General features: G+C 37.2%; 1 protein-coding gene across 2 annotated transcripts; it reads right to left on the bottom strand.

Moving 5' to 3' along the window:
* Positions 1-10,692: 10,692 nt before the first annotated feature.
* Positions 10,693-18,195, bottom strand: LOC131336142 (uncharacterized). Of its 2 annotated transcripts, XM_058371856.1 has the most exons (5): positions 17,638-18,195; positions 13,974-14,350; positions 13,511-13,838; positions 12,685-12,945; positions 10,693-11,303 (listed from the first exon to the last, which is right to left on the bottom strand). In XM_058371856.1, the coding sequence occupies exons 1-5, from the start codon at positions 18,141-18,143 to the stop codon at positions 11,144-11,146; spliced, it is 1,632 nt and encodes a 543-aa protein (XP_058227839.1). In that variant the 5' UTR covers positions 18,144-18,195; the 3' UTR covers positions 10,693-11,143. The 2 variants fall into 2 exon arrangements, with proteins under 2 accessions (XP_058227839.1, XP_058227838.1); XM_058371855.1 differs by having other exon boundaries at positions 13,511-14,350.
* Between the last annotated feature and the right edge of the window lie 7,229 nt (positions 18,196-25,424).

Genomic DNA, 25,424 nt, shown 5'->3' with positions numbered 1-25,424 from the left:
GAAAAAAAAAAAAGGCATCTAGATCTTATTTTACTTTTTTCTTTTGTTTCTTTGGCCTTCCCTATTCGATTCTTTGACTTTTGACTTCCACAAAAGCCTCCGATAATCAAATAATAACAGAATTGTACAAATTTCTTCCACATGGGCCGGCCAACTGGCAAAAAGTACGAATGACGGGGAGCGGATCAGTGTGAATATTGGAATAATCGTACCCGATTCCCGAAAGTTTTTTTTACCTGAATCCTCCCCGATACCCGTCTGGATCGGACTCGAATTCTCTCCCCATATCTCCCTTCTCACATCTACCACACATTTTCACTAAAACATGCTCCAGATCATCAATGAATCATATGGACGGCCCATATTAACTTGTAACCCCAAGATTTGAGTCCTTAAACGTTACGCGATGTCGTTCTTTGGTATTTCCTCCAAACAGGAGCATTAGGCCGTTTCAGAGGCGGGGGGCTGCTGTCCCCTTGCTGGGCCCAGTTTCTGGGCTCACTCCGGTCTCGTTCCGATGATCGGAATCGTTTACTTTGTAGAGCTTGTCGAGTAAAACAACCATGCAAAAAATCAGCTTAATTGGATATCGTTAAGTGCCTGATCGGAACCTTTTTATCTTGAAAAGAATGGATCCGAAACACTGGATCAAATCCACTATAACCCATGGACCGAGAGTTATATGGGTTTTTTATCTTGAAAAGAATAGATCCAAAACACTGGATCAAATCCACTATAACCCATGGACCGAGAGTTATATGGGCTCTGATCAGGCACTTAACGATATCCAATTAAGCTGATTTTTTACATGGTTGTTCTACTCGACGAGCTCTACAAAGTGAACGATTCCGATCATCGAAGCGAGACCGGACTGGGCCCAGAATCGGACACAGCAGCACCCCGCTGTCCCCAAGGGGACAGCAGGCCCCCCGTTTCCAGGCCGTTTCTTTCTCTTATATTTTGTTTGTATGAGTTTTTAAGAAATTTTGTAGGGTTATGAATGGAGAGAGAAATTAGAGTAATGATTGGAAGTAAAGATAACAATTAGAGAAAGAAATGAAAGTAATGATTGAAAGTAGAGATAATAATTGAAGATAAAGATGAGTAATTATTAGAAGTATGAATAATGAGTGTTTTTTAGTTGAAATTTGTCTTTTAAAAAACAATCCAAACAAAGCATCAGTCTACCAAACTCGACCTTCTTCTTTCTCAAACTCAAAACAAATCTCAACTACTCCATTTGATCAGTCTGGGAAACATCGGTCCAGCCGTGGAGCGAGGCCACGTTGAGCAGGGTCCAGTTGTCATCGTCCCTGGCGTGGACTGTCGACGGATCCACCTCCAGCAGCTTCCGCACCACCACCACGTCGTTCTGGTGGGTGCCAGAGTATCAGCGACGTCTTGCTCACCCTCGCCGTCTCCTCCTTCTTCTCCATCCCTACCGCCGGCTAGGAATCCGCCCCGGCCGAGTGCCCTGAACTCCCTTCCGCTTCGCTGCCACTCATTCCGTACAAACTGATTCACTTGTGCGCAGGAATGAATTCAAAAATATCGTTTAGTGGGGGCACCTTATTAATCATAGGGGCAAAAATTTATTTTTCTAGTTAACCACAATAAGATCGTTACATAATTACGGCATGCAAAACAAACTACAAAAATATATAACACACACTTTCACTTAAATTATATAAAAATAAGCACAAAATCTCAGACAAAATTTGAGAGTATGTTTTATATAAACATCGACAAGTTTTAGAATGATCAATATAGTTTTATTAATGATATTATTTTAAAATATTGCTCTTAGACGGTTAAAAATAAGTATAATTAAGAAAGAATCGATCCAAGTAGATAAATAGTTCGAAAATCAACAAGTATAAATGCACCATATGATAAAATTGAAACATAAAAACTAATTTTATATGTATATTTTCAAGATATATGCACTTGTTTATGTGTAGTAACACACTTAATTTCATAATTATGCAAAATATACAAAAATATAACAAAAATATTTTAATTTCGAGCGGAGGCACGTGCCACCCTTTCCCTCCGTCCCTGCTTGTGCGTGCATTTGTGTGTATTATTACTAGCAGTATGTTTGAATTGGGAATCTACACTGGAATCTGGTTTTACGTTGTCAAAATGAATCTATATATATATATATATATATATATATATATATATATATATATATATATATATATATATATCACATCACCAGCAGTCTCCGCAACATAAAAAAGGGGAAATTGCATATCAGTGGAGAAAGGGGTAAATAATGCCCAAGTGATGAAGAGGTTTTTTCGAAATTGCATAAATATGGAATAGAGGAAAAAAAATTCCCCATACATGAAACGGAGGAAAAAATATTTCCCATACATGGAGTCCGAATCTGGGTTTCCTAAGTTGCCCCTTCTATGAATTTAAATTGCCCATTCTATAGACCTAAGTTGCTCATTCTATGAACCTAAGTTGTCCATTCTATGAACTTTCTGGGTATTCAATTTCTTGAGCATTTTTTCAATCTCCTTACCATTTCCATTATTTTTTGAGAAATTTGGAATCTGGGTGATTTGTAGATTTACATGAAATGGACCAACTGAAATTCTCCATGCATGAAATGGATGAAATTTTTTTTTTTTCAAAACATGAAGTCGGTTTGTAGTCAAATCTGAGTTTGAACCTAAGTAGTCCCTTCTATGAATTTAAGTTCCTCTTCTATGAACTTAAGTTGTTACTTCTATGGACCTAAGTTGTCTCTTAATTAGCTAGTAGCATAACTTCTTCACATTTTCAAGTAAAACCAAACAATAAATTTCAAGTGGCAATTCCTAGAATCTAAAAGCAAAAATATAAAGTGGATGTTAGAAAACATACATCTTATTTTCTCTATCATTTCTCTTTCTAAATAATTATCCAAAATATACTAATCTCAAAATACTTTAAAAACTCAAATCTGCAAGTAACCTAGATCTCAAATTTCTCAGAAAATAAAAGAAATGGTAAGGAGATTAAAGAAATGCTCAAAAAATTAAATACTCAGGAAGTTCATAGAAGAGGCAACTTAGGTTCATAGAAAGGACAACTTAGGTTCATAAAAGGAAAAACTTAAATTCATAAAAGGGGCAACTTAGGTTCAAACTCAGATTTGACTACAAATCAATTTCATGTTTTGGGAATTTTTTTTCCTCCGTTTCATGCATGAAAAATTTCAGTTGGTCCGTTTCATGCAAATCTACAAGTAACCCAGATCCCAAATTTCTCAGAAAATAATAAAAATTGTAAGGAGATTGAAGAAATACTCAAGAAATTGAATACTCAGGAAGTTCATAGAATGGGCAACTTAGATTCATAGAATGTGGCCTTTCAAAAAAAAAAGTTTCATAGAATGGGCAATTTAGGTCCATAGAAGGGGCAACTTAAATTCATAGAGGGGGCAACTTAGGAGATCCAGATTCGGACTCCATGTATGAGGAATATTTTTTCCTCCGTTTCATGCATGGGGAAATTTTTTTCCTCCTTTCCATATTTATGCAATTTCGAAAAAACCTCTCCATCACTTGGGCATTATTTACCCCTTTCTCCGCTTATATGCAATTTCCCCAAAAAAATATATACTTCCTTCGTTCTTAAATAAGTGTCTAATTGCACTTTTTCATATTATTTTTAAATTAATTACTCCCTCCGTCCTTTAAAGTTTGGCACTTTCACTATTCTAGCTAAAAAATTAACTATATCTTTTAATCTGTAATGTTTTTTATAAGTAATATAGATTTTAATTTGTCTATTAAACAAAGTTCAAAAAAGCGCCTAAAATATTACGGATTGAAAGATATATTCAATTTAAAAATGACACTCATTTCTGAAAATGCCAAACTTTATGGAACGGAGGGAATAATTTATACCATTTTTTTATAATTTTCAAAACTTTCTCTAATAGAACCAATTAACATCTATTAAATGAGATATATATTGCAAATAAAAAATAATATATTTTACAAGATATAAATAATTTTTTAAAATATCCAAAATAGTAACATGGACATTTATTAAAGGATGAAAGGAGTAGTATTTTAGAACTAATGAATAGACCATAAATTGTGAAATCCAGCAAACGAGGAAAATCAGAAATTAGATCTATAACAAAAAAGTCACTGCGACAAACACTACGGCAGTAGATCCAGCAACGATGACTCTGTTCAAAAGGGAGAAGAAAGGAGATACATGTTGAGATCATCGCCGCACTTGGCGGAGCTGCGGTTCAAAAGAGAGAAAAAGCAATTGCGTCGAACTTGAAGTTTTCAGAGACGATGTGGTCCGAAGGGTTTAATTGGAGTTGGGCGACGGCAGCGTCTCGATCGGCAATGGAGATGACGCCACCAATGGTTAGGGAGAAAGTATGAAGGTGGTGTTGGTGGAGTGACGGTGAAAAAGGTGAACGAAGTGTCTCAAAATGTGAACTGTGAAGTGAAAAGTAAACACTAAACCCTACTTTCTCTCTAAATCCTATATATATAAACATCAGGAATGACTTGATTTGAGCAGTTTTTTATTGAACCGTTCAATAAAAAAACTATTCAGATGAAGTCTTTTTCGATCATTTTTTTTGTCGATTTCTCGCGGATACCTTTAAAATCACGTTCTGATCACATTGAACGGCTTGGATCATCGAAATTGGATCGGAAGAAGGGAGGTGCGGACCGGAAGAGGTGCGGACTTGATTCAAATTGTGTGTGTGTGTATATATATATATATATATATATATATATATATATATATATATATATATATATATATATATATATATATATATCGGGACGGTTAAAGGAACACCCAAAAAAACACCTAAAAAAAATCCAAAATTTCAATCTCATAGTTCCCGATCGAATTTTTATGATCCGAACTGTTCAATGTATGCAAAATGTGATTTTAAGTGTGCTTGCTAGAAATTAGCAAAAAAAATGACCGAAAAATGATTGATTTGAGCAGTTTTTATTTAAACTGTTCAATAAAAAACTATTCGAAACTGTTCGGATTAAGCCCTTCCCGGGCTTCCTTCTCTCTAAACTTTCTCTCTCTAAACTTTTCAGAAGATAGGGTTTGTGCTTGCGGGGTGGGGCTGCCGCCTCCCACCTCCACCCCCTCCTCCCTCCTCCGGTCACCCACCCTCCTCCACCATACCGCCCCCTCAAAACCCTCTCCTTGGCCGCTTTCCTGCCCTCCGCTTCTACCTCCCTCACTCGTCCTTCGTTTCCCCTCTCAATCCCCCTTTCCCGCTTTCTTCTTCTCTTCCGTGGCTCAGGTTGGGTTCAGATCGGGCGTTGTGGTGTTGCTAGGGTGGCTTGGCTTCTCCTCCAGCGAATAAGTTGCAGGTTCCGTGGCGGCGGCTCCGGCTTCATTTCTGGCTACCAGAGGTTTTTTTTTCTTATTTTTAGTTTTTGTTCTGTTTTTTACTCTCCGATTTCGAAGAGGGTTGTTCCCTGTGTGGAGCTTTTGCTACCCTTTGTGGGTGTTTCTGTTTCCGTTGAGAGTTGGTCGGAGAAGAGGACGGTGAGGCGCATCAAATTACAGTTGCCGTCTTCTTCTCCGTTTGCGTGTACGTCCACTCCCTGCGTGGAACTTTCTCTACCACTTTTGGGTAGTGTTTTCTGTACTCAGAGTATTCCTATTCAAACCATATGGATTACCCTTATCGTGGGTTTGTTCCTATCGATGGGCTCCGATTTGGGGTTTGTAGCCCTTTGGGCGGATTTTGAGTAATCAAAATCTTCTGAGTTTGTTCAAAAAAAAAAAAAAAGCTTTTTCCGGTCATTTTTTTTGTTGATTTCTAGCGGGTATCCTTAAAATCACGTCCTAATCACATTGAGCGGCTCGGATCATCAAAATTTGATCGAAAATTATGAGATATTTTTATAGATGTCCCCGGAACCGCCCTGATATATATATATATATATATATATATATATATATATATATATATATATATACAAATTATCCAATAAGGGATCCCTTACAATTCTACCATGTAGACCTCCCATTTTTCGACCAAATTTTGATGATCCGAGCCGCTCAAAGTGTGCAGACGTGATTTTATGCGTATTTACTAAAAATCAGCAAAAAAAAGAGACCGGCAAGGGCTTGATTTGAACAATTTTTTATTAAACCATTCAATGAAAACTGTTCCAATCAAGCCATTTTCAGTTATTTTTTTTGCCGATTTCTCGCTAGTATTCTTAAAATCACGTTCTGATCACTTTGAGCGGCTCGGATCATCGAAATTTGATCGGAAAAGCGAGGTGTGCACGGTAAAATCGTGCGGGATCCCTCACTGGAATATATATATCGGGGCGGTTCCGGAGAAACTCAAAAAAATACCTCATAGTTCCAAATCAAATTTTGATGATCCGAGCCGCTCAATGTGATCAGAACGTGATTTTAAGGGTATCTGCGATAAATCAGCAAAAAAATGACCGGGAAGGACTTAGTCCGAACAGTTTCGAACAGTTTTTTATTGAATGGTTCAAATAAAAATTGCTCAAATCAAACATTTTTCGGTCATTTTTTTTGCTAATTTCTTGTGGACACCTTTAAAATCACATTCTGCATACATTGAACGGTTCAGATCATAAAAATTTGATGGAAACTATGAGATTAAGATTTGAAATGTTTTTTTGGATGTCTCCGGAACCGTTCCGTATATATAAAGGGAGTGTGAATGTCAATTTCTTATATATGTATATATACTAATGGTGTATTTGTAATTTCACTACTTCGGTTCAGTTCGGGTATTACTCGTTCCGGTAATAGCTAAATCATAACCGAACCGAACCGAACTCGTTCGGTTATACCAACAACTCTATCGTTTTCGCCCACAGGAAAAAATCGGTTACGGTTTGAGGATAGAGTGGTTCGGTTCGGGTACCCATCAATTCGAGACAAATTGTCATCTCTGCATCAAAGTAAATTATGCTACGTCAACACTAAGGGTGAGTTCTTGTAAGCTTAAAAAAAAATTAAGTTGTTTTGTCCTTATTTGAATTTTTTTTGCATTGTTAATTTTGCGCCTAACTTTTGAGGATTATTGATTCGTCTCAACGAGAAGAATCCAAAAAGTAAATTTTGTTTACTCTTACCCAAGTATTTTTATGAAATAACCACTGTTTAGCACCCGATTAATCTAGGGAAAGTTGCCACTATCTCATGCAAAAAGACAAGGGACATGCTGCCTTTGTCTCTTCTGTCCTCCTGCTTCTTCCCTCACCCCTCTAGGTCACTCCTCTTTTTTCTTTACTAATCATTAACTAATCGCACCTCTAGCTCACGTAGATTTCCACGTCAGCTACTCGCGCGAGATTTACAAACCTACACATACTTGTCTATAAATTGGCAAGCCTTTTCTAATAGCTTTGGTGTTCGGACAAATAAGTCAAAGTGACTTATTTTTTATTTTTATTCAAATTTTTTTCGCATTTGTTAGTTTCTCGTTAATTTTTTGGGGATTATTGTTTCTTCATGACAAGAGGAATCTAAAAAATAAAAAATTTCGATCAAGACCTAATTTTTTTGAATAAAGACAAAAAATAAGCCAATAAGCCAATTTTTTCGTCTTTATTCAAAAAAAATTGGATTTTGATCGAAATTTTTTACTTTTTAGATTCCTCTCGTCATGACGAAGCAATAATCCCCAAAAAATTGACGAGAAACTAACAAATGCGAAAAAAATTTGAATAAGAACAAAAAATAAGCCACTTTGACTTATTTATCCAAACACCATTGGCCCAGCTGCCCAGCACAACTTTTTAGACTAATAAAATACAACCATTTAGTATTTGCACATATGTAGTCTAAGCCCTTGCAAACTGGTATTTATAGAGCTCCAATGTAATTGTATTGCCGTTCGATCTTCTGTACCATTAGGCCTTTTGCAGCATTTCAGCATGATCTCCTTGAATATGACTGTTGATCGAGCCCATGTTCAGAATCCAAAACGCTTGGAATTACACTTGTCTCATGACTAGCTCAAAAACCGACTGAAAACCGAACTCTTGAGCTCAAGACCACTAAATGTGCCGTGAGATTGCAATTATGGTTTCTAGTTGATAAAGTTGTAATGGCAGATGGTGTGTATTTTCTTCCTATCTTATTTGCTGTCAATTATTTGTTATTCTCAACTGCAAAACCTGCTACTTTTCACTGTTAGATATTTTTTGGTCTACTGCTAATGTTGAAACTTGAATTAAACATACATATCCAGGAGTAGTTACAGAATATTTCTTCTTAGCATGCATGGGCTGGTGGGATGCGTATCAATCTTACTGCAGCTGATACCTGTTCCACAAGGGTTGGCCAACTGGTATAAAGTAGGGATGACAACGGGACGGATCAAGACGAATATTAGAATAATCGTACCCGATCCCCGAAAGTTTCTCTACCACACTTTTTCACCAAAACATGCCTCCTCATTAATGAATTAATGGATGGCCCAGATTAAATCGTAGCACCAATTTTTGAGTCTTTTTTTTTTTTTTGATAAAACAGACAATTTCATTGCTCAAAAAGAACAAAAAATTGCCCAAAGGCTATAAAATCCCAAGATCCAAAGCCTGTCGTTAGGTACATGGACCTCAACGACTGGGTTACAAGGCGTTGGGTGAGCACTCACCTATGCACATGAGAATAAGCTCCACATAGAGATAATACGCGAAGGATAATGAGGACGGTAGCGATAATTTGACCAGCCTCACTGTCCTCCCTTCATGCAACTCACTGAGAGAACAGAAACACCCACAAAGAGTAGGATAGGTTCCATGCAGGGAACATAACTCTCCGAAATCGGAGAGGATCCAAAACAAACAGAAACTAAAAACAGGAAACTAAAACTCCGGTCACCGTCTATGTCACCAGAAATGCCGCCAACTACTTATTTGCCGGAGGATGAGCCAAGCCACCCTAGCTACATCACTTCGCCAAATCTCTGAGCTGCGAGTAGGTGGTGGAAGAGCCGAAGAGGGGAGGAGGGTTTCACAAGAGGAAGACGGAGGAGGGGGTGTCCGGAGAGCGGTAGTGGAGGAGGTGGGGGTGAGGAAAAAGGGTCGCGAGAGAGGCAGGCTATGTGTGGAGGTTCTGAACCAGTGGGAGGAACAAGGCAGAGGAGAGGGTGAAGAAGAGGCGGCGTGGTGGAGGAGGGTGGCCGGCTAGAGGAGAGAGGGGGAGGTGGAGGTGGGAGGCGGCAGCCCCACCCCCAAACACAAACCCTACTTGGAGAAAAATTTAGAGAGAGAGAGAAGAGAGAAGGCCATTTATTCAGTACCTCAAACGTATATGATACATTCTTAAGTTTTGAGTCTTCACTATTTGCTTTTAACGGAAGCTAACCACCACCGTTTCTCCATTCCCAAACAAGAGAAAAACTTTCCCATGGATTGAGTCAGCCTGGAGAAAACCCTCAAGACAACACAGTCGACATATTTGCATTCCAATAATTCAAACGAAATTCTCATTGGCCAAACTTTTTTGTTTTTTGTTTTTTGTTTTTGAAGTGTTCATATAAAAAACTCGAGAGATGGAGCTGCGGTACAAAAGAGAGAAACGACTACGTCGAGGTTCAAAAGAGAGAAACGACTGCATCGAACTTGGAGTTTCCAGAGACTGTGTTCCCGGAGGGTTTGGAGCTGGGCGACGGCAACGTCTCGATCGGCGATGGAGATGACGCCACCGATGGTCAGGGAGAAAGTATGAAGGTGTCGGTGGAGTGACGGTGAAAAAGGTGAACAAAGTGTTTCAAAGTGAAGTGAAGTAGTGAACACTGAACCCTACTTTCTCTCTAAACCCTATATATATAGTAATGGCATATTTGTAATTTCATTGCTTCAGTTCAGTTCAGGTATTACCCGTTCTGGTAATAGCTAAACCATAACCAAACCGAATTGAACCCGTTCGGTTATCCCTACACCTTTACCAGTATCCGTGCCCATGGGAAAAAAATCGGTTACAATTTGGGAGGAAAAGAGCGGTTCGGTTCGGTTTGGGTACCCATCAGTTTGAGGCAAATTGTCATCCCTACATCAAAGTAAATTATGCTACATCAACAACTCTTTGTTGTGACGTTAAAAAGAAAAAAAAAATCTCTTGATGAGATGAAAACCCAAGGTACAGTCTAATTGCTGGAGAACTGCTCTTTTACCGTGCTTTATATTTGAACCTGACCAGTTTCAAAAGCGAAAAGCTTGTGAGCCTTAATGCACTGCTTTGCCAGATCTTTTCTAATACGTCATCTCCATTTGCACAATGGATACTGGGATATGCAAAATGATCCTCATGGGGTGCATGCCCAACACACAGGTGATCTATTCTGCGATTACTCGAGAATAGCAACAAAATTGGATGCTCGTAGCCTCATATATTTACACTGGAGCTTCAGCTATCTCAAACTCTTTGATCCAAAAACAAAAAGCTATACACAATCAAAATTCAAACTCAAAGACTGATGCTTCTTTTCCTTTTCGCTAACCTCAGAATGCCAAAATCTTGTTCCAATGCAAGTTAAAGAAAATCATTATCTGCAATCTGGTGTGCATAGGACTTGAACTGCACTCTAGCCTCTCCATGCTATATAATGACACCTGATATCGAAAAACAGGCTGAAGTTTTTCTCAAAGAGCAAGATTGTAAGATTAGTATTCGCGTACATTGCCTAAAGAAAGAGGTTATATAGAGAAGAACAGTGTCATGATCAAAATCAGCTTCAGCTGCATTCGTTCTGAAGAAGGAAAAAACACATTTCTGTAAGCAACTTGAATAAGGATAGCACAAGTACTAACACCATATGTCCAAAAAAAAGGGATTCCCGACTTGAGCAAAACTTGGGATGAAGAACAGAGAGTTGAACAAGAGAACCACTCATTAGGGGATAGCCACCAACATGTTCCCTGTATATACACCCCAGAACAAGGAAAGCAGCCAATGAATGGCTAAGAGAGAAAAATGAAACCGATGCCAGAAGGCCACCATCTAATGCTTTGATGATTCAACCCAAAATATCTGGGTTTTTGAAGGCATCACACAAGGAATGAAAAAACCTCATTTTCCTTCCATTAAATAATTCTGAGGCAAAAGACCTAAGCTCCAAACCAATAAGATATTATCGTGCCATGGATGACAACATCAGACCCTGTATAGATGCATATGAAAGCGGATATCTGTCCTTTGCCAACTCCAAGCATTTGATCAACTCCTTTATTTGATGTGCCAACATGAAAACTTCATCAACTTCGTTTTTTGTCACCCATTCTTCTATCATTCTGCATAAATCTCAGATTCCAATTTATCTCATCAAATAGCGTGGACAAAAAATAAATGCTGTATTAGATCAATAGTTCATGAATTTAAGAATTCACACCAGCCACACACTCCCACCAAAATAAAAACACAAAAACAAAAATTAGTCCCTTCCATATTTGGGATGTCCGAAAATGCAAGTCGTCCTTGCAAAGTCAAAAAGAAACTTCTACATTTCCAGTACTTCTTGGCTATGAAGCACCGACACCTCTAGAGGTTGACGTATTGCAGTGTCGGACACGGGGACACGGCTGAGACATATGGGACACGCCACCATAATTTAATTTAAATTTTTGGGAGGGACACAGCTGGGGACACGGGAGGGACACCGATGGGGATGCGCGGGTTCAACTGTAATTTTAAAAAAAATTGGGGGTCAAACTGTATTTTTTTAAATTTGGGGGTTAAACTGCAATTTTTTTGAAAATTTCAGGGGTCAAACTGTAAATTTTGTCCCCGCCCATATCCCCAATGATTGGGGACTAAATGGGTTCTGTTTTTGTTGTTGTTGTAAGGGTCAAACTGTAAATTTTCAATTGGGTTATATTGAACTTATGGATGTCTTGTTTTGTTTGAATGGTATTGGAACTATAGATTTTTCGTTTTGTCCACATTTTGCCTTTTAAACTTGGGTTAAAAATGAAAAACAAATATAAATAAATAAATATACACGTGGCGAGTCCCCCGCCGTTTCCATGTCCTCATTTTTTTAGAATTTCTGTCCTCGTGTCCGTGCATCATAGCTTCCTGGTATTCCCTAGTGATGTGTGTACATCAAAAGCTGGTAAATAAAAGCGTACTATTGGAAATCACTGCATTGCAATTGGATTCGAGTGTAATACTTGCATGTCTCTTTAAAATGTTCAAACTCCCAAAAGGGATTTAACATTACGGGATGAAGGGGAGTAAAATTGAACACACCTGACAATGAAGGAGCGCATTGAGGAAAATATTGAAGAGGCCAAGTAGTGATCAGCTTATTTTACTAAGTTACAAAGAAGGGACAAGTTATATTTTGCCATCTCTACTCTTGAATGAACTACCAATTCATGAAATAACTATGTGATTTCGTTGGATGTATAACAAACAAATTAGGAAATAACAGCATCAAAACACAAGATTAACGACTAAGGAACATGCTCATAATGATGACAAGGTGAGAGACATTTGCTGTCCTAAGAACGAAACAACAAAAAAGATATTCAGAAACGAAATGAATTACGAACGAGAATTTGAGCATAAAACTTCACAAAATCTGAGAACCTCAAGTTAATGAAGTAAAAGCTAATAAGACAGACTTATTGACTCGTAGGTAGATGAGAAAGAAGCTGAATAGATACAAACCTGAATTCTGATTTATTACTGCTGCAACAGTCAGAAAATAGCACCTTGACAGAAGGGAACAAAGCTACCTGTGCAACTGGTTCTGTAGTCTTTTCTGTGCCCAAACAGTATCCACTACAGCACCATGAACTAGGATTTAAGACAATAATCTGCAGCATAGCAGACCTCGTTTGCAAATCCCGCACCACAGTTCGAAATGATAATTCATCTTGTGCATTTTCCAGCAGCTGATTTGTGAACATCCGTTCCAAGGAATATTTCCTGTTCATCGAGACGAACATAGTTTGCATATCAAACCTATGTCTTCTCCCCAAATGCATGTTGAAGCAATAAAAAGAACAATAAGAACAATGCACAGAAAAATTCCTTGTCTTCACTCTTTCTTAAATAAAAAAAAAGAAAGATGAACAGGCCTTAAACTCGTATTGTGCACCCTTTCCTGTGTCCTCCTGAAGCTAAAGCTCCTGTGATATAGCAGATACAAACTACCAACCACCTACAATTGGAACATCAATAGTAGGTCTAAACCACAAACTACTAACCACCAACAATTGAAAACTCTAAAAGTACTTTCAGCTCTCAAACACTAACTCGAGTACTTCAAAAATAAGTTTTTATGTTTCCAAAATGTTTATCATATGAAATAGCACTGCACCTTTTTGTGCTTGACAGCTACACAATAGAGTCCAATGAAGAAGGTAGTCTACAGCAGATAGGCACAGCAAGATGACGAAAAGAAATCTTTCAGACATCGACAGAATGGAAGGTACTGCTGTAGAGAACCTTTTTTTTTACCAGTATGTTTTGTAGGGCATTTTGTGGTTACCTAAATAAATCATTTGATCCACCAACTGGCAGACAAGTCGAAATGTAACACTTGAAGAACCGAACTCCACCATCCAATGGTACATGATCATTACCAGAAGGGTATGCGCCAAGAAGAGATGAACACTGAGGACACAAAACTTCAAACCACTGAACATCTTTTGAGAGATTGGAGGATCTAGCCATGAAAACATCTCCAAGGAAACCATTAACGAAAGATTTCTGATTTTCTAGGAGCTCAACATATGTTGCAGTCTTGTGTTCCTTTGGAAGACTTCCTGACACTTGGGATGAGCAGCAGTCTCCTATCTCATTAGTTAGCTTATGGCCTGTCATATCGACAGAAAATCCAGGTGCAGAAACAAAATCCTTGGAGAATTCTAATGCTTGAAACATGCAGGATAAAGTTTCAACATTAGATTCTTTCTCAGAAACTTGGATTCCTAAATTTACAGCCAGCATACCTTCGTCACGGTCACTGCAGCTTAAATTTTCATCAAAACGAAGCATACTGTCCTTATGATAGTTGTCACAACCTGCCACCCTTTCCTGATTACTTCCGTTATCTAGCATACCTTTTAAACACTTATAAGCAGTGACAACTGTTTCAGACTCATGTTGTTCATTTCTATGAGAGAGAAGAAATTTACAGTCCACCAAGTCATCCTTGCAAAGAAGGACAAAAGTGGTACTTAATAGGCACACGCCTGGTGGAGAGCCGTAGGAAGTTGCATAATTTATCACTAACTTTTCACTTACACCTCCAAATGAACAACAACAAGCCCCAAACCAATTGTCTGCCACCTCACGCCAGTTGGTTGACGGCATTTCTGAAAACAATCTGCATCCACAGAAAACAATCTGAAGTTAATTCCAATAGTTGGATGAACAATAAAAACTCAGAGCAGCATAAGCAAGAGCACTGCCTTGTATTATCCAACAATCCCACTGAAAGGAGGGATATATTAAACTTCACAGTTACGGTATTTGTGGATCAAAAAAAAAAAAAAAACAGTTACGGTATTTTTGTAAGTTTACAGAAAAAGAACAGATTTGTATTACTGATTGAGATACATAATACAATGTTACCAAATGTTTAAATAGAGGAAAACCTAGAAAGCAAAAGATTATATCCAACCTTCAAGAAGATAACCTATCCTAAGAGTTATGATCACGGTACGATTATGATACAATCTATGCCTAAAATAGAAGTTATGAGATCACAATCATATACATTCACAATTTTCCCATACTTTTATTTATGCAACTCCATCATTTTCTTTCCTGAACATCAGAAAGATATTTGTCATATCAGAATGCTGTAGTGACTATGAAACAGGTGTGGGGCGGTAGAGGTGGTATTGTCCTAGTGCAGCCGACTCAAGTTAACAGCAAGGTGATAGTAGCTAGGATTTCGAGCGGTAAAAGTGGCCTCAGTAGTGGTATGGGAGCCAATACCATTAAGGGTCTTTGCGTAGTTACCTAATATTACAGCTAGATTCTCTCCTATCAGTTTAACTTTTTTTGCTCGGCCTCTCCTGTCAGTCGTTATAGTCTTCATCTTAGTCTGCGTTACACGAAGTGTACTTGTTGATGCTTGTTTAGTCTGACAGTCTTCTCTGGTCTTTTGTATAAGTGAATGACCCTCCGGGTTTTGTAATTTCTGCTCTCAATTTGGATGATGATTACGGTCAGGAAAACAGTTTTCCTATTACTCAAACAAGGAGATCATAATTCATGCAAAATCCAAGGAGTACTATGTATTGATTGTCACATGATTATGAATTATTAGAGAATGGATTTTAGAAAACTGGAAGTTGAGATAGTTTTCCAGTAAGGTAACCCTTTCCTTGCAGGTTTAGAAATGATATGGGGCTCGTTTTGCTATAATAATTGTCTAAGAAAGGTGGGCTGTCCAAGAAGGAACATATCTTGGACTCGAGGAATTACCAGCTGCACGATATGTTGCAGACAGCTTGCAATTAGCAGCAAATTTTCCAGGTGTGTGAGTGGCGAGTGCATATGTATCATACAGACCAGTGACCAACCCAATGAAAAGACTACAAGTGGCCCCCATTCACTCTGACAATGCAGCGATTCTGTGACCGACGACCTATGAGAAGGCCATGAGGTGCCATGGCCCCAATGCACTCCAATTTTGTGCCATATGGTTACTCTATAGACAGCCATTTAATTTCCTTTCCACTCACCCGAGAAACAAAATATGTGTATCAGAAATAGCCCCATTGCGTGGGATAAATGTAAAAAATCATTTCCACAACTTGATAGCATATAGAAGTATAGGTAAGGATGATAATGAAAATGAATAGATCCTCGATCTTATCCATGTATGAACTGACTTTTATTGAGTTCACAAGGATAAATACATACTTGTGTAGGAGGGTTATCCCGAAAAGTACGAATTAGAGCCGATCCAATGGCTGAAACGTGAGCAATAGGAGAACACCACATGATGGTTGGACATACCGCCGAACTGGGAATTGGTCGGCGACACCATGAGGAGGTGCGCAGAAACATTACCCAGCACCTGTACTCAGGTATAGCGTGTTTCCCGAACAAAGGGGAAACCCTAGCAATAACTGCCCTAGCGGTAAGGTCATTCTGGAACAATCTAGAACAACTGCACTACGTGATAGCGCAGGATCCCGCGATTATAGGAACTGATTATGTTTCCTAACAGAGATTGGACTACAGTTAATGGAGAGGAATTCCGTAAGAGCTAGGTTTCCAAGACGAGATAGGAAACGTAAGCAGAATGGGTGACTTGGTGAGCAAGTTGGCTAAACATCTATAAATACAACATAAGATCCATGATGTACGGTACACTGTTTATTGCTATCACATTGCTGTCCTATTGATAATTAGGGTTTTCTTTGAGTACGTGAGACTAACTTAGGCATCGGAGGGCCTCTGCTCTGCTGACGAGAGGCAAACGTGCGCTCGCCGTGTTTGTCTTGCAGTCTAGGATTCCGGCGAGGAAGCACGTGAGGTTGATCTGAGAAGTTGTCTAAGCACTACGTGGACTTGTTTTAGTTTGTGTTTATTAATTTAACGTTGAATCTTAGCCCCATTTATTTGCCTGGATTAAACCATCAGATTGAACTATAAATCCATGAGAATCACATTTTCGGCGTCTAGTTGGAACTGGGGCAGTCATGATTAATCGTATATGAAATCTTCCAACCCTAGGAATTAGGGTAACCAATACCTTGAGTATACGGATCATCAATACCTTGCAGATATGGTATTATTAATCCCCTCATTATTAGTTCGATGAGATTACTTATCATATGAGATTATGTATTTGTCCTTGAAGCAGAATATCACAGATTAAGAATTAGTCATGTGTCGGCCCCAGAATCATGGAGTCTAATTTTTCTGCATATCTAACAGCCAAGAAAGCTGCTTCTAATCATGATGCCTGTTCTTATTTTTTTCTTTTCTGATGTAGCTCTCCTCTTTGTGTTAGATGTTTTGGCAAACAATCTAATTGGAATCAGCCTCCACAGATTCTTCTAAGTTCTAATTGATTTACAAGAAGGAATTAGATCCTTTCTGTTACGATTCTAAAGTCCCACATCGCCTAAGCATGAGCTTGGCTTAGTGTATATAAGCTCTTGGGCACCCACCCCTTGTAAGCCGGTTTTCAAGGGTGAGTTCTACCCACGAGTTTGTATCACTTTCTAGTCCCTTTGAGGGGATGGACCATCTTGCCCTTGAAACAAGGGAGATTTTTCTAGTTTCAAGTTTCAACCAAAAAATTCCATGTCTTAGCAATTATAATTCAGCTTCCGCCATGGTGATATTATTTTTCTGTCCTTTTTAACTGAGATGCGATTTCCCCTCCATTTTGTTGTGTTGATTTTCTCCTGTAATGCGATGTATGCCTCCCTTGTCCTTGGTAATTTGAGTGTTATTTCTCTGCTATACTCATATATTGCCATGATAGATAACCTTCCTATTTCTTTTAGAAAAGGTCCACCGGTAGAACACAATAAAAAGACCAAATAAAATCTTTCTAAGCTGAAAAACACTATCATTGTCTGACGCAATAACGCATTCACAGTTACAAAACGATTGGCATCAACAAGAATGTACTTTTCATACCTGAGGGACCGGGTGAGCTGCGTTGAGCAACTCCTGCAGTAGAACTGCACCTCTCCCGCAGACGATAAACTCTCAACATCCGACTCCATCGATAGTGGTCGCGAATAATCCGGAGACGGACTCTCTCGACGACGAGACTCATCGTCAGATAAATTGAGCACGGAATCCAAGCTCGTAAGGATAGGATGGTCAACGGGAAGGAGCAGAACAAGCTTAACTTCGATATGATCATCCAGTGCTCTGCACTGGAGTGGAGATTCGGGGTCGACCAAAACCCTAGGAATCGGAACCCTAAGAGAAACCTCGGCTCCGGCTTCGAACCAAGTAAGTGTGAGTAGAGATTGCTGGAGAAGTAAGTTCACTTTCAAGTCGTGGCATTGAGTCGAGGGTTTGGTGTTGGTGTCGGGGTTGAAGAGGAGTAATTTGAAGGTAGGAATTTGGGATTGGGCTTCCCAGGTGAATCGCCATTTTCTAGGGTTTCCAGCGTCGCCAAGCTCAGACGACATTCTCCCTCCCTCCCCTCCCTCCCGCTCTATGATTTGGAGGCAATATGAAAAAAGGCAAATGCTACAAAGCGCTATATTGCGCTCCATATGTGGGTCCCTTTCGGCAGAGTTTTCCTTCTTTCCAATGCAAAATCCAGAATAATGATATCACAAAAGCACTTTTTGGTGATTTTACAAGTTTATCCTTATTTTTGTAAGTAATAACAAACAAACCATTAGAAAACAATTGGCGGGTCCTTTTTCTACTTTCTGGCGCCATTTCCCCTTTAACTTTTCACAATTTTCACCGCCATTTTCCCTCCACCCTTTCACAGTGCAGATGAAATTTTTGTGTCGCACGTCTAAACTTTTAGAGTGGATGGGCATGTTTGTGTAGCTTTTTTTGGTGGGGTTTAGTTTTTGTTTTGACGCGGGTACATGACTATCATATGTTCTAAACTTGTTTTTTGTTCTTACATTTTGTATAGTCATTGTAATTGCTCATACAATTTGACTTTGTTGATGGGCAACAAAAATAGATCAATGCCCATGTATATTTTTGTAGTTGTGGGTTGTTGAATGATTCTTGATATGAGGTCATAATACCTTGTCTTTTTGGAATTATGTCATATGAAAATGAAACTTAGTAGGAACATGATGGTTTATGAAATTTTTGGCGTTGTTCGAGTTCTTACTTAATTACACACTTACAAGTTGATTTATTTGTGGCTTCAGGTGTTTAGGCATTTCTATGCACTTTTGGAGTTATTAAAGTTCTAAAATATAATATTTGGATTCAGGTGTTTTTCTGATTTGTGTAAATTTAGCTTGGAAACTCTGACTTGGACTTGTCCACTACCTCAAAAAGAAAAGTAGCTGTGCTAGCTTACCACATGGTTTTATTGCACATTTGTACTGCATGGCTAGTGAGATCCCATTTTGGATTTCACAAAAATACAAAAAAATATCCATAAATTTAAAAAAAAATTATGGGGCTTTGTAAAAAATCAGTTCCAATGGATATCAGTAAATATTTTTTTTCTAGATTCGTAGAAGCAAAATTTTTTATATTACTCTTGTCGATACAAATCAATAATTTAAAAAAATTGACACAAAACTTTAAAAGAGAAAAAGCGACGAGGTAATAACGTGCTTGAAAAATGTATCTAAAATATAGTAGCAGGTGAGAATATAAAGAAAAACTAAAAAGAAGGTTAAATTCGTCAATTCAAGTTAGAGTGAGAGACAACAAGAAAATGATTAGTATTAAGTCTGCCAAATACAGCAAAAGCTGATGCAGCTGACAGGAAATATCTGACTTTTTCCTCTCTTGTCCGGCGCTATAGTGCGGTCATTAGCTGGACCGATGAAAAAAAAGGAAGGCAAAATTACCGTAAAAATATACTCCATAATTTATGCACGAAGGAACGGATGAAACATGGACCCACACATTATTATTGTGGACTCCATGTTTGATGTGAAACAGTTTGTGTGGTTATTGTTTTTTAAAAACTATATTATATATAAATATACACATACATATGAATAATATATACAAATACAATATATAATTAATATCCATAAATATGTATCTAGATAATTACATGAATTGTAATAAAAAATTATTGAAAAATATTTTATAGCATTTTATTTAAAGGCAAAATCTAAATCAGTCTTATTGGCTGACTATAAAAGGTCCATAGTGCCTTTCACGCGCTTAAAAGGGAAGTGAGGACAGTCTTTTTTACTGCCAATCTCAATGCAAACAGGCAGCGTTTCTCTCCCCTATGTTGAAGTGATGTATGTTAAGAAGGGAATTGACAAAATTAACCCTACCACCATTTTCCCTAGTCTAAAGTGGGCCTTCACCCCTTCCCCCAAAAATGATTTCCATATATTTTTCTGATAATTCTAACATCACACCTAAATATACACTCAATCAAACATCCACACTTATAATAGGAGTGGGTCTTACTCACGCTGAGTGTGTAGTGTGTGCGGATTTCACTCCTATTATGAGTGTGGTTGTTTAAGTGATTGTGTGTTTAGGGGTAATGATAGAATAATTATTTTTTCTGATGACTTTCAGTTTCCCAAGCTCCCTCACCAAATTCACCACATTTGTTTATCTGATGCGTTTTCTTAAATGTTTATCAAATTCATGCAAAATTTTGAGAATTAATTATTCATTTAATAAATAAAAATAGAAAGTTATTCATTTAAGAGATGGATTTTTAATGTCTTTATCATTGTTTTATATGATTTTCCTGAACCTTAATCCATGTATTTATAGAATTTTTTCATCGAGACATCAACCCAAACAATTAATTCAATAAGAAATAAAAAGCACTGAACCCAATTATACCCACCGTCTTCAATAACTATTCATTTGATCGAAGAAATGAATAGAAAAAACACGGGGCTTATTCGGTTGAATTTTGAGGGAGGTTTTTTGAAATAATCAATGAAGAGAGATAGAAAGAAAAAAATTATTGGAGACTCTGCGCACCAGACTATTCAGAAAAAACTGAATATTTGAGTTTTTCTTGGATATTTTCAAAAAACCTTGAGTAAAATTCATACTCCACTTTTTTATTCTTCCGATTCATCTTGTGTATCGAGATGAATCAATAAACCACAAAAGTTTAATGCAAAACTAACAAATGCAAAAAAAATTGAATAAGAACACCAAAAAAGCACAGAAAGCAAAGGAGTACAATACCTAACTATTGAAAAATTGGATCAACTACTTTCAATTATCCAAACTTAAAAAAAAAATTACGAGGCCACTTAGAAAATAATTTAAAATTTATGAACTGCTTGAATTATTATTAGGGATCCCCAAAGTTACCCCACAAAGCAAGAAGTACGTAATCTGGCCTAGTTTCCTAAAAAAAAAAAATACAACTTGCCTTCTTGTTTTGTCTACGTAATCTGGCCTAGTTTCCTAAAAAAAAAAAAAATACAACTTGCCTTCTTGTTTTGTCCTTATCTTTTTTTTTTTCCGTATTTCTTAGTTTTAAGTCAAGCTTTTGTAGATTATTAATTCGTCTCGAGAAGAAAAATCAGAAATGTAAAAAAAAATTACGAATTTTACAAAATTTAGCTCCAAAAGCCCATCTTTTGGGCTAAATCTTAGATATATCCAAAAAAAAAGGATATAAGTCATATTTTTATTTTTCGATTTTCCTCATCGAGACAAATCAAATTCACAAAAGTTTAACGCAAAATTTAAAAATACGATTTTTTTTTGAATAAGGGCGTTTCCACCAATGAATAAGTTTTGAGAAAAAAATTGTAGCAATCAAGTTGTTAGATTTTTTTGGTAATGAATAAGTTGTTGAGAAACGTCAAGTTATTTCTTGTAGTGAATAAGCTGTAAATGAGTTTGTGAGTAAAATTACTGCAATGTGAATGAGATGATAAAATACTAAAACTTGTTGATTATTACTATATGAACGAGATGAAAAAAACGCTTGAGTTTTTTCCTTTTTTTTGCTGGTGGAAACATAGTCCGCATAGTAGTAGAAAAAAAAATCCCAAAAAGTAAAAACATAAGTAACCAGTAGGAGGCGTGAATTCCCAAGTGCACAGGCCAAAAAATAGTCATTGATTTCTAAGGGCAAAGTAGGCAATTCAGTAAAAATGCTAGGGGACCTCTGACATTTGAAACTAGAAGTACGGTCAACAACAAAAAAAACAAAAAAACGTGACACGTGGAGAAGACATCTGTCAACTTAATGGGCGGACGGTAAATGAACCGTTATTTAAATATAATGGATAGATAATAGGTACATGAACGCATACATAATCAAATAAAAATGTCTATACTATGAACATATAAATTATATGTATGAAATAAACATATAAATTATATGTATGAAATAAACATATATGTATATAAGTAAATATAATAATAAAGTAAATGGTTAAAATATGATGAGTATGTATAGTAATTAAATTTATGTTTACAATTAATAATACTATTACAAAAAAAAGATGATAATAATAATAATAATATAATAATAACAAAATTGGTAGAGTCTGCTGGAGTGCACATTCGATAACTCGATAGCTCATCTTTCAAATTTGTAGAAAAGTGGCAAAGTACAATTTTGAAACTAGTTTTTGTAAATTCTACTGGAGATGTTCTTATATATCTAATTCATATTTAGTCCTAGCCTTAAATATGTCCTGGCACCATCTTGTAGTTCTAATCCTAAATATGACCCGGCACGTACATCTTTTAGTTCTACCCCTAAAAGATGATTTAGGGATATAACTACAAATATGTTCTTGGCTCATTCAGATGGAAAGTAATACGTCCTCGGATTATTCCCTCATCGAGTGTCTGCACAGACTAACCCAACGACCGAACACAATTTACTGCATCTTCTGGACTTAATCCCAAGTCGAGTGTCTGGATGTCATCTCTCACGTTTGGATGCATGCCCCTAAACTAGGCTTTACACTACAACTTTTAAGTGGACTCAGGACTATTCCAGGTATATTAAACCTACATGGTGTGGATCATATGAATACTTCTTAATGGATTGGGCCTGCAAGCATATGGAGAAAATCTTCATGGATTAGACTCTTAACAAGTAGTATCAGAGTTAGGTTGGTGATCCTTGGGCTACTCTCCCAGACCATTGATATTGGTGGGTTGCTAAAAAAGGAACTCGTGAGAGCAGATCCTAGTGACTCTTGATGGAGCAAGTTACATGTGGCATGGTGACACACAGTAAGGTGTCTATCAACGGAGTAAGAGGTGGATTGCTCGGTGGAGTGGGTGCGGTCAGGTTCAAGATTGATTAAATTAGTATGTGAGAGTAAAAAATCATGGATCAAAGGAGAGTGAAGCGAATCAGATTAAGAAGAGTCTGTCCCAATAACTGATTTCCATATGAGGGGGAGATTGTTGGAGTATGCGTGAAAGATTTGAGTCCCACATCCAATAAACAGAAAAAGAATTGAACTTTTAATATACAATTAGGTGGCTCAATACTTAACAAAGCTCAAGCTTTTAAGTGGGCTTGGCTCACTTAATCTATGGTAAATTTTAGATATAGTCCATCTAATTTGTATGGAATCTCAATTTTGTCCCTCTAGTACAAATTGTATCAATTATAACCTCATAGTTAACATTTCGTCTCCATTTGGTCCCTTTCACTGACAGCGTCATTGCAATATACATTATTCACGAAAAAAATTTGTCATTTCTCCTACTAGAAGGACGAATTGAGATTTAATGCAAACTAAAATTTGCCTTTACTTTCATTTTTGCAAAAGAAAATAATCGTATGCAGTATACTTCTCGTCTCAATTTTTTTTTTACTCAATAATCAATTTTTTTCGAGATTGGAATACTCGAAAATTGCAATTGGTTATTTAACATTCCATGGTGCTCCAATTCTTAAAATGATTAGAAGATTTAACTGAATGGCTTTTGGATAATATTTTTTAATCGGGTGAAAAAAATCAAAGAGATTATAAAAATCAAAGACAAAACAATTGAAAAAGAAAATACGATTCAAAACATTTAACCAAGGGTTTGCATATGCAATTTCCTAACATACTAATTTGTAATACATAATAAACTAAAATTTGCAATTTCCTCAAAATAATTTGATTATTAAACTAAAAAAAATTGAGGTGATAACTGTATCGTGTATGGTGGTTGAACGTCAAAAATAAAATTTTAATAATAATTCCTCTAGTTTGCATGAGATCTCAATCTCGTCGCTCTGAAAGAGCAAAAGACAATTTTGCCCATGAATTGCATACGTTCCAACCACACCATCAACAAGAGGAATGAAATTGAGACGGAAGGAAAACTATTGTGTTAAAATTGACACACTATGTACTAAAGTGATGAAATTGTGATATTTCAAGCATACTAGAGGGAATATTTTTAAAATATATTCTCTAACCTAAATTGGGCCCAAACGATGTGGTGTGAATTATGTGGGACACTAACTGATTGAGCCTAAGTGTACATGAGAAAATCATTTGTGGATCACACTCCTAACAAAAGAGACATCTCCAATGGCATAACCAAATTTGGAGAGTCAAAATTTATCACATCATCTTTTGATTATCCATTTAACTGGTTGCTAATATTAACAATATGAAGTCCCATCCATAATCAAAAACTCATTTTTAGTAGAGAGAGATAGGGAGGGTTGAGAATAAATATAAATAGGTGGGTTCATTGATGGGAGGAGGGAGAAAAAGAGAGAATGGAAAGAGAGGGATTGAGGTCCCCATTAAATTTGGTTATCCAAAGGAAAAAAAGTTGCTAGTTTTACTTATCCAAAAACTAAAATTTGGGTTGTTAAGTTTGGTCATACCATCGTGAGCTATATTTTGAACCAACATTGCAAATATTTGAGTTTTGGTAATACCATTGGAAACACTTTAGGAGTTGACACTAGATTGCCATGGCTCTCCGCCTTTCACTAAACTCATTGAAGATAACACCCGCAACTTTGTATACATTCTCACGATAATATGACCAATAAGTATACAATCACAAATACTTGCACACACGAACACACAAACTCTCACACATTAAAGTATGAGGTCCACACACATTTTGTGCGTGCAGCTTGTGTTTGTTTATGTAAGTTTTTGTGATTGTGGCACAACTCTAATATGATTGGCCCGTTCAAACTTTCACCTATCATTTAGGCCCCTTGACGATGAAACCACAGTTCCATCTTTGCAAAGTGTCAATGGGAGAATAGAGTGAACCTCAATACTTGAGGCTTGAGGGATTTGTCCTCTCTTTTAAGTCTTGAGTCAAAATCTCCAAGGCACTATCAACCCTGGTTCGGCCAATTTATAGGTTTTGCCCCGACTTTAAATGGGCTAGTGTTAGTGGATGTTAGAATAAATTTCCACTGGACCCATCACCATACACCAAACAAAAAATCCTAATCAATTGAGTTCGGCTATATGAATCCGTCTTTTCCTCTATTGTTTGGACACCTTGAATTATAAATAAAATGGGAGAAGAGAGTGTTCGAGTAAACTCATTTGCGATGTTATATTGGATTTGTATTAAATAAGTGGAGTGAGTGTCGAATTCCAGACCACTATAATCAAAGTTGGTCACAGGGAACAACCATAAGGGAAGAAATTGAAAACCCGATCTCAAGTTTTTCGCTCCGTAGCAGGACCTCGTGGAAAATGACGCAGACCAATCTAGTTTTTAGGTCATCAGAAATTAAAAAATCAAATTCCCATCTCAAGGTGTTGGCTCTGTCCCAGGAAACTTGAAAATATAGCAGAACAATC

This window comes from Rhododendron vialii, chromosome 8a, assembly GCF_030253575.1.
Source record: "Rhododendron vialii isolate Sample 1 chromosome 8a, ASM3025357v1".
NCBI classification, from domain to species: domain Eukaryota; kingdom Viridiplantae; phylum Streptophyta; class Magnoliopsida; order Ericales; family Ericaceae; genus Rhododendron; species Rhododendron vialii.
Note: the sequence above shows the minus strand (reverse complement) of the source record. Positions and strands in the feature narration are given on the sequence as shown.

Bases quoted from the DNA above. Each gene is read 5' to 3' on its own strand.
- LOC131336142 (XM_058371855.1), bottom strand. From the start codon at position 18,143: ATGTCGTCTGAGCTTGGCGACGCTGGAAACCCTAGAAAATGGCGATTC. The intron at 14,351-17,637 runs GTATGAAAAGTA...CTGTGGATGCAG, and splicing joins CAGCTCACCCGGTCCCTCAG to ATTGTTTTCAGAAATGCCGT. The intron at 11,304-12,684 runs GTTTGTATCTAT...AGATTTATGCAG, and splicing joins AGTAATAAATCAGAATTCAG to AATGATAGAAGAATGGGTGA.